Source organism: Eucalyptus grandis, chromosome 1 (genome assembly GCF_016545825.1).
Source record: "Eucalyptus grandis isolate ANBG69807.140 chromosome 1, ASM1654582v1, whole genome shotgun sequence".
Classification (NCBI taxonomy): Eukaryota; Viridiplantae; Streptophyta; class Magnoliopsida; order Myrtales; family Myrtaceae; genus Eucalyptus; species Eucalyptus grandis.
Window position 1 is genome coordinate 11,609,214 of NC_052612.1, and position 9,745 is coordinate 11,618,958.

The window sequence follows — 9,745 nt, forward strand, 5'->3', positions numbered from 1 at the left end:
CCGGTCCAAAATGGACCGGCCTTAACTCGCTAGCAAAGATTGGGCCACTGGTGAAGATCCAGCAACCGATCTGGTTATCTCTCACCATAGCAAGGTCAGAGACTTATGGCACTACAAATCACCAGCGGCTGGGACATGTGGGGGCTTCGATGACCGCTGGTTCAAAACTATAATAAAATTGGTCCAAGAGATGGATCGATTTCCACACTAGAGAAGAATCTCAAACTTGAACGGGTAGATTGAGAAGCCGCCTGAGGTGAGATCAACTTCTAACAGCTTGAGCTAGGTCAGCAAATTGCCAGTGAAGGTGAATCATCGCCGGTGGGGATTAAACCGGCAGCAGGGATCCGGTCACCAAAAAGAGGTCCAATTGCATCGAAACTAGAGAGAGAGAGAGAGAGAGAGAGAGAGAGAGAGAGAGAGAGAGAGAGATCTGGAAGCAACCTCGTCCATCTTCAAATTGAAAAGACAACACATCAAATATACCTTGTTTGATGTAGAAGGCTTCTCGTACATATTGGACAATGCCGCCATCAAATCCATCATTGTCACCTCATTGGTAATGTTGAAAGCAATGCTCCATGCCAATGTGAAACAAATCAAACCCAAAGCTTGTTGATCTAACAATTCTTGCTCTTCTTGATTTATAGAGTCTAGTTTCTCTCTAGACAAAGGCTGGTGCATGTTCTTTTGGTACAGCATATCCTCGGTCTTCATCTTCTAAAAACCAAAATCCTTGTCATCAAACCAATCAATCTTCACCTTCCCTTCATATATATGTGTTCCCACTATTTCACCAAAACCAAGCTTTGATACCTATTGTTAGGAACACAAATATATGAAGAGAAAAAATAGAGAAGAAAACAAGCAAGAATTTTTACGTGGAAAACCCTTCCCAAAATCAGGAAAAGAGGGAAAAAAAAAACCACAGTACCACATTAGGCGATCTTCTACTATCAATATTAGTGTTACAAATTCTAAGGTTATAAGCTTTAGCGTTACAACTATAAAAGACATTGCTCTATATATAGTAGGAGTTTAGGACATACATAATTAATATGTAAATTACATGTATGCCATTAGCAACAATAAAAACTTTATTGACTGCTTTAACATTATAGGATTGGCAACTGCCTAAAATAAATTATTTTTGCGCTTGAACATTATTTTCCTCTATCAAACTCCACAACTCTCATATGTGTGTCTGCACTTCACCCTAGCCTATCATGCCTCAAATAAAACCCCGATGTACCTAGCCCCAGCACATCCAACCCTCACAAGAAAAGAGTGGAAGTCGCCAAACAAAACTTGGAAAAGATCCAGCTTGCTTTACAGCTAAAAAGAGCAAGACGTGTAATGCTCTCTCAAGAACACAATGATGAAGGTATCACCTCCTTATAAAATGATATTGTGAATCTATAGTATGAGAAAATTTAGGAGGAGGGGAGGTTACTCCACGCCAATGAAGGGCATACCACTACTAGTTGTGGGATTTGACCCTAAATATGATGTGTAGAGAGTTTGAATCTTACTAGTTGAGCCAACACATTTTGGTAATAAAAAAATATTTTTTATCGTTCATAAAAATAAGAAGACATAAATTATCATTGATACTGAAAATATTTTTCATGAACTAATTATAAATGAATTTTTAATAATTATTAATTTTTCGTTAAATAAAAACAATCTTAGACAAAGTCCGAATTCCACCGTTTCCTTAGTTCGGACAACTTTTGTTTCCACCGCTTCCGCTGATCACACTTCTGCACCTTGCTTGAACAGATTCTATTGCTTTCTTTTTTATTCTGTCTTGAGCGTGCTGCCTTCACTTGCTCTATGTTTGGTTGTGTTTTATACTCCGAGTTCACCGTATATTTCTTTGTTTTTTCTCCTGTTTTGTCTTCCTCAGGCCCCATATCTTGCCCAATTCAACCGTGAAAATCCACATTCAAATCCAGAATTCTAGCCAAGTTTTTCCTCTGTTCCTTTCTATTTTGGCCAGATTCGCATTTCCTGGATGGTACTAGCGCTGAAATTCTTATCTTGCCGTCGTTTTCTTTCCGAAATGTAACGCCACATATCCATCGCATACGTACTCGTATGGCCAAGCAAGAACTTCGGATAGAGGTCGAGCTCAAGTGGGCTCGGTCCTTGAAAATTTAAATGACCTTAAGGCCCCTTCTTCCAAATTCCAGCTGATTTCGCACGTCGGACCAATAAGCAAAATGACTAGTATCTAAAATCTGGAAAAATACAGTATAGAACGGGACTGCAAAATTCTGCGATGTCGATATTTTTTGGGATATATGTAGTGAAAGTCTTAAAACTTGTAGAAAAAAATACAATCAAATAGTAAAATTTGTCAAATTAATTCAATCTAATTCTTTCATTAACTCCGTTCGATTTAGCTAACATAAAATGGTGATTTGTCTTATTTTATTACTTAAGACACATGACAATGACGTGGTGCCCACTAAGCGCCACATCATTCAAAAAATACAAACAAAAATAGATTAAAAAATAAAAAATTACGAATAAAAATTAAAAATGAAAAAAAAAAAAACTCACCCCGCTAGTGGCTGCTGCCATAGCCGTCTAGAAGGGCCAGCGGAGGCCACCTGGGCCTTCCCAAAGCCCAGCAACCTTCCCAGGCCCCAAGGGAGCCCTTGGCAGCCCCTGCCAAGGGCCTACTAGCCCAAATCTAGGGGTGGGCACGACCCCCAAGTGAGGGCCCACTATCCTCACTCAAATCTGGGGCGAGGGTTGCGTCCACACCCAGATTTGAGCTGGCAAGCCCTCATCAGGGGCCATCAAGGGCTGGTGTGGCAGGCGACCTCCACTAGCCCTTCCTAACGATTGTGATGGCAGATTCGATGTGAGACAAATAAGATTTAATGGATGAGATGAATTGGGTTCATATGCATCCGATGCATTGAGTTTGAACTGTATATAAGACCCAACTTGACTGGATGATGTAAATTGATCCGTGTTAAATGAGTTGTCAATGAAAGAGTCTTAATTGGATTTTGATTTTATTTTTTTTTTTTTTTTGCCTTTTTTGAAATAATAATCTTGGATCTACTTGGCCAGTGGATTCAACTAAAGAAGTAATTTTTTTTTTTTCGGTCGGTAACTAAAGAAGTAATTTAAATGGGGAAAGATGTTGCTTTCTTGTGTCTCCATGGTTTGACCGATCAAAGATTGACATCCTTACACACACACACATATACATACATAGAATAGTATAGCCAGAGGGTATGTGATGTAAAAGAAAAATAAAAGTACGTGGGTTTTGCTTTTATTTTCGTTTATCCATAGGATTCTACACTCGAATTGTGACGTTTTCATTGTGGAAATGTAAATGTTTTAAGCAGTGAGATAATTCTCTGCGAGTCTAAACATTCTAAGCTATACGTGGGTGAGAAACGTTCAAGCATGTGAATAATTATAACTCTGTAATTCTTTAATTAATTAATGGAGTATTTGTCATTTGCCCTCTCCATGGAGTAGGTATCAATATTTGGATCAAACTAAGTAAATCTCAAGTGTTTTTTTATTATTTTTCATTTATTTTTTAGCAATTTTCGCATTGGTTTGATTGGATGCATCGGTTGACGTTAGCCGGGGTGGTTGAAGAATTTCTCGTGGAGTAAACCGACACCAAGCAATAACCAAACTTAAAATCCAACAAACGCAAGTCAAACTAGACGGCGATTTTTATTTTTTTTTTAATAAACTAGACAGCGATTTCGACCAAGAAAAAATGGACCAGGCGGCGACGCAGACCTCAATCAGCACGACGTCGTAACCTCGTCCTATTGGTTCCTTCATTCCCACTACCTGAAGACTTACATATTGAGATCCATAAGAGCCTCCACCTCGTTATCATCTTCGCAACCGGCTGTACTCAGTTATGAAAAGAAGAATTTTCGAAGGCATCGTCGTCATCATGAGTGCTAAATCCGAGCTCGTGTTCATCCCATCTCCGGGCCTCGGCCACCTGGTCTCGATGGTGGAAATGGCCAAGCTCCTCGTCGACGCGATGATCGGCTCTCCCTCACCATACTCATCATGAAGTTCCCCTTCGACTCGGAGACTGATTCCCACATCGAGTCGCTCACCACCTCCGTGGCTGCCCGCATCCGCTTCGTCCTCCTCCCTAGGCAAAGCCACTCCCCAGGGACGTCTGGCCTGGCCTTCATCCATCATGTTGTGGAGAGCCACAAAGGCAACGTCCGAGAAGCCGTCGCTGAGCTCTCTGCCCGTGCCTCACCACGGCTCGCTGGGCTTGTGCTTGACATGTTTTGCACCTCGATGATTGACGTGGCTGTCGAGTTCAGCATCCCTTCCTACATGTTCTACGCGTCAAACGCGGCAATCCTCGGAGTCATGCTGCACCTCCAGTCTCTCCGAGACGAGCAACACATGGACCCGACCAGTCTCAAGGGCTCTGACGCCGAGCTGGACTTCCCGTGCCTCGCTAACCCGCTGCCTGCCGCCAAGTTCTTGCCCTTGGAAGTGCTTATGTTAGAAGACTGCCGGATATTCTTGGACTTCGCCCTAAGGTATAGGGAAACCAAGGGAATTTTGGTAAATACGTTCGCTGAGCTGGAACCGCGCGCTATGGAAGCCCTGCCCAGCCTTGGAGCACCGACGGTGTACTCCGTGGGCCCCATACTGAACATCAAGGATGAGAGCAAAAAGGGTTTCGAGATCCTGGACTGGCTCGACCAGCAGCCAGATGCGTCAGTGGTGTTCCTGTGCTTCGGGAGCGACGGGTACTTCCACGAGCACCAGGCAAAAGAGATTGCCCACGCGCTGGAGCAGAGCAGGTACCACTTCCTGTGGTCCCTACGACAGCCTCCGGCGAAGGGCAAGCTGGAAGGCCCCCGGGATTACGTAGATCCGGCAGAGGTCCTGCCCGAGGGTTTTCTTAATAGGACAGCTGGGGTCGGAAGAGTGATTGGGTGGGCCCCGCAGGTCGCAGTCCTGGCCCACCCAGCCATCGGAGGGTTCGTGTCTCACTGCGGGTGGAACTTGTTAAATTATGTCTCGAGGTTTTCGCTGGAAAAGAGGAAATATAAAAATAAATGAAAATAAAGTTTCCTCTTTGCCGCACGGAAGCTTGCGGAATCGAATTGAAAGAAGAAAACAAAGAAGCAGCGTCCCACTCACTAGGCTTTGTAGAATTAAAAGGGAAAGTCAAATCTTTCTCTTTTGTTGACCAAATCTTGGATTATGCGATTTCTTCACGCATGCAATTCTCTGGCGGTGGAATAAATAATTCTTTTGCAGGTCTTTTATTATTTAGTAAGTGGCCGCTTGAAACCCTACGAAAAAGAGGAGCCGCCGAAGGATTCACGTGGTGAAGCAGGCCGCCGAGAGGGAGGAAAGCCACGCCGTTTTACTCTGAGTGTTGTGGGTGTTACTGTTCGTGAGAGACATTCATTGATGTATTTGGTGTAATTGGGGTTTGGGAAACACCGAGAGAGTGTTTGAGTGACTTGAGTGTGTAATCTCCTTCATCGCTTGATCTATAGTGAAATTCGCTGCTTGCTCTCCCCGTGGACGTAGGTCTTTACGGCGAACCACGTAAATCCGGTGTCCAATTTATTTTATTCTTTTGTCTATATCTTGTTCGATCGCTCGCCCCATCTCAACAAGTGGTATCGAGCCGAGGCTTGGCTAAGTTGAAGCGAATCGATGGCGACGGAAGAAGTAAAAGTGAGAATCGGCAGATTTGATGGGAAGGATTTTAGTTTTGGAAGATGCAGATTGAAGATTATCTTTATCGATGAAACCGCACTTGCCCTTGTGCGGGGAGAAACCGGCGACGATGAAGCAAGCGGTGGGATTTTTTGGATAGACGAGCTATGGGTGTTATTCGGCCGACGTTGGCTCGTAACGTCGCGTTTAACATCCTGAAGGAGAAGACCACCGCTGATTTGATGCAAGCCCATCGGATATGTACGAGAAGCCCTCTGCGATCAACAAGGTCTGTTTGATGCGACGTCCGTTTAACTTGAAGATGAAAGAAGGTGCGTCGGTTGCGGATCATATCAATGAATTCAATGTGATTGTTAGTCAATTGAGTTCGGTGAGATTGATTTTGAAGATGAGGTATGTGCTTTGATTCTATTATCCTCATTGCACGATAGTTGGAAAACTACCATTACCGCTGTTAGTAATTCCTCCGGGTCAACAAGTTTGACGTTTGATGGGGTTCGAGATTTGATTCGAGCGAGGACATTCGCGAAGAGAATCGGCGAATCTGTATCTACCGCTTTAGTAGGTGAAAATAGAGGAAGATCGTAACACGTGTGGGTAATAGTAGTACCAATATGAGCAAGACGTAGTCGTCTAGGACTGCTAATGTTGTCTGTTGGAACTGTGGCAAGAGGGGGCATCTTAGAAGGGATTGCCTTAAGCTGAAAAATGAGAAAGGTAAGGGAATTATGGTTGATTCTGCAGATAATGTTGCAGCTGTAGCAAATAATGCCCATTATGTCTTGTCTGTCACTAATGATTCATCGCTTGATGGATGGATTATGGATTCTGGTTGTTCTTTTCATGTCACACCAAATAGAAATTGGTTTATCACTTATCAGTGCACGGGTAATGGTAAAGTTCAGTTAGGGAACAACGCTGAGTGCGATGTTGTGGGTGTTGGTGATATTAAAATCAGAATGCATGATGGTATCGTGAGGACATTGACTGGAGTGAGGCATGTTCCAGAATTGGAAAAGAACTTAATTTCCTTGGGTGCCCTAGATTCAGCTGGTTGCAGGTATTCTTCAAAAGGTGGAGTTCTGAAGGTTGTTCGAGGTGCCCTAGTGATAATGAAAGGAATCAAGCACGATGGCCTGTATAAACTTCAAGTGAGAGGCTTGTGATAAATTCCGCTGCGGAGACGTCGGATACATCTATTCGAGAGTCTTTTGACTACTCGAGGAAGACTGGGGTGTTTGTGCCAAGGCACAAGTTTAATGCTGATGTCAGGATCTCGCAGTCAAGAGCTTTGATCGAGATGGAGAGGCGGTAAGTTGATCAAGCATGTGCGGACCGATAATAGCATGAAGTTTTGCTCAGAGCTGACAAATAAATTCTGCATGAAAGATAGCATAGTGAAACACCGCACTAGTGCTAGTAAATCACAACAATTTGTAGAATTGATGAGCGAGAACATTACTAGAGATGGCCCGAAAAATTTTCTCTAGTCTTGGTATTGCTAGGAGAATCTAGCGATGTGCTAAGTACGATAAGCTACACAGTGAATAGATCCCCATCAAGCGCTATTGAATGGCGGACTCTGAAGAAGTGTGGTCAGGTAACGTTGCTGATTATTCTATTATTAGAATGTTTTGTTGCCCATGTTATTTTCGAGTGAGTGATGGTAAGCTCGATGGGAGGGCAAGGTGCATATTCCATGGCTATGCACAAGGTGAGTGGGGCGATCAGTTGTGGTGTCCAGATATAAATTCACCTATTAACAGCAGAGAAGTTACCCTTGATGAGTCTCCAATACTTCTGGCTAGGAGTGTTTGTGGCAGTGTTAATACGGATCTGAACGGTGTTCAGCTTGAGGTGGAGTTGCAACCAGAAACTCCTGAGGTAGCGAGTACAGGTACTAGCAAAGTAATCAACACAGATGGTGCTCGTAGCGAGGTGGAGTTTATAGAGCCAACGGTTGCTGTAACTATTGAAATTAACAAGGTACGTTTTCGATCTCCTGATAGATATGGATGCAATAATGGTTTTGCTTTATCTGCGGTTAAGGAGGTCGCGTCAGAAAATCCTTGCGGAGCAGTTAAAGGTGCATGTGGAGTTGGTATTCTGATGAGATCCTCAGTTATGGCGAAGTTCAAGCGATGCTTGAACTTGGATAATATCTGTGGCGGTTGAGCCCATCGGTGGCTATGGGAAAGTAGCAGCAGAATTTGAATTTTTACGAAGCGATTGTTATTTGGCTCAAACGTCGAGCTAAGGTGGAGATTGTTAAATTATGTCTCGAGTTTTTCGCTGGAAAAGAGGAAATATAAAAATAAATGAAAATAAAGTTTCCTCTTTGCCGCACGGAAGCTTGCGGAATCGAATTGAAGAAAAACAAAGAAGCAGCGTCCCACTCACTCGGCTTTGTAGAATTAAAAGGGAAAGTCAAATCTTTCTCTTTTGTTGACCAAATCTTGGATTATGCGATTTCTTCACGCATGCAATTCTCTGGCGGTGGAATAAATAATTCTTTTGCAGGTCTTTTATTATTTAGTAAGTGGCCGCTTGAAACCCTACGAAAAGAGGAGCCGCCGAAGGATTCACGTGGTGAAGCAGGCCGCCGAGAGGGAGGAAAGCCACGCCGTTTTACTCTGAGTGCTGTGGGTGTTCTGTTCGTGAGAGACATTCATAGGTGCTGGGTGCTTGGCTTTGGGTCTTCGTATTTCTCGTGCGGCAAAACTTATTCGTGATTTACATCCAAGTAAGATTGATGTATTTGGTGTAATTGGGGTTTGGGAAACACCGAGAGAGTGTTTGAGTGACTTGAGTGTGTAATCTCCTTGTATCGCTTGATCTATAGTGAAATTCGCTGCTGCTCTCCCCGTGGACGTAGGTCTTTACGACTGAACCACGTAAATCCGGTGTCCAATTTATTTTATTCTTTTGTCTATATCTTGTTCGATCGCTCGCCCCATCTCAACAGAACTCCACCCTAGAAAGCATATGGTTCGGCGTGCCGGTCGCCGCGTGGCCTCAGTATGCGGAGCAACAGTTCAATGCGTTCCGCCTAGTGGTGGAGCTCGGCCTCGCAGCTGAGATCAAGATGGATTATCGAAGAGATCTGGTCAAAGGTAGTGATGGTGTCGTGATGGTAGATGAAATAGAGAGAGGGATAAGGAAGTTAATGGAGGGCAAAGAGGCCGGGGAGAGGAGAAAGAAGGTGAAGGAGTTGAGCGAGAAGAGTAGGAAGGCTTTGATGGAGGATGGCTCTTCTTACTTGTCTTTGACTCGTTTCATCAAGGATATCTATAGTCCATGAGCCTCCATTTAGGTTGGAGACAGGGTTGGCTGGTACTTTGAGCACGTTTGGTATTTTGATTCTATGACTTATTGGAGGGCTTGTTTTAGGGTTTCTATGGCTACAATCCATGTTTGATTGTTCTAGCATTTTTGTGGCCACAATCCATGTTGATTTTGTTGACGTGTTTTATGTGGAACCGGTCGATTTGGGTTCAAAAAGACATCATTGGTAAAATTCATATGGTAGATTTACGTGTCCTTGCACGTTCTTGATCTACGAGTATGAATGAATTTCATTTTGCTCTTGTTTTCCCCTCCCAAGGTTTGTTTTCCTATTTCTCTCTTGCGTCCATTGCTCCTCTCATCCATGCTTCTGAAAGTTAGGGCCCTCTGTTCTTGCTTGGCGTGCAATGGAGAGGAGGAGAATATAAAGAATTTCGGAGTAGCAAATTTAGCGAAATTGAACTTTAGTCGAAAATGTAAATTTGATTTGACCCCATGTGGAACCCAAAGGATCCACATACTCGTGGACCGATTAGAACACTATAGGACATGCTAATCAGCCCCTCCTTGCTCATCAGATGAGACGGTTTTACGAGGAAGTCTGCATCGAACGGTTGGTAGAGAGAATCCCATATAGGCCAACGTCTCGTAAAATTAATGTAACACAATTGACAGAACTAAAAGGCAAAAAGAGTGCACAAATAATTCAAAGAACTTAATCTCTCTTGACATA

The 9,745-nt window shown here is 43.4% G+C and overlaps 1 protein-coding gene across 1 annotated transcript; it reads left to right on the plus strand.

Annotated features, from left to right (window-relative positions):
• The first annotated feature begins 3,912 nt into the window (after nucleotides 1–3,912).
• LOC104433734 (anthocyanidin 3-O-glucosyltransferase 2) lies at nucleotides 3,913–9,247 on the plus strand. Its single transcript, XM_039303115.1, is given in 3 exon segments — nucleotides 3,913–4,034; nucleotides 4,037–5,049; nucleotides 8,693–9,247. Coding segments are annotated over 3 exon segments (1,470 nt in total). The 5' UTR covers nucleotide 3,913; the 3' UTR covers nucleotides 9,029–9,247.
• Nucleotides 9,248–9,745: the final 498 nt, after the last annotated feature.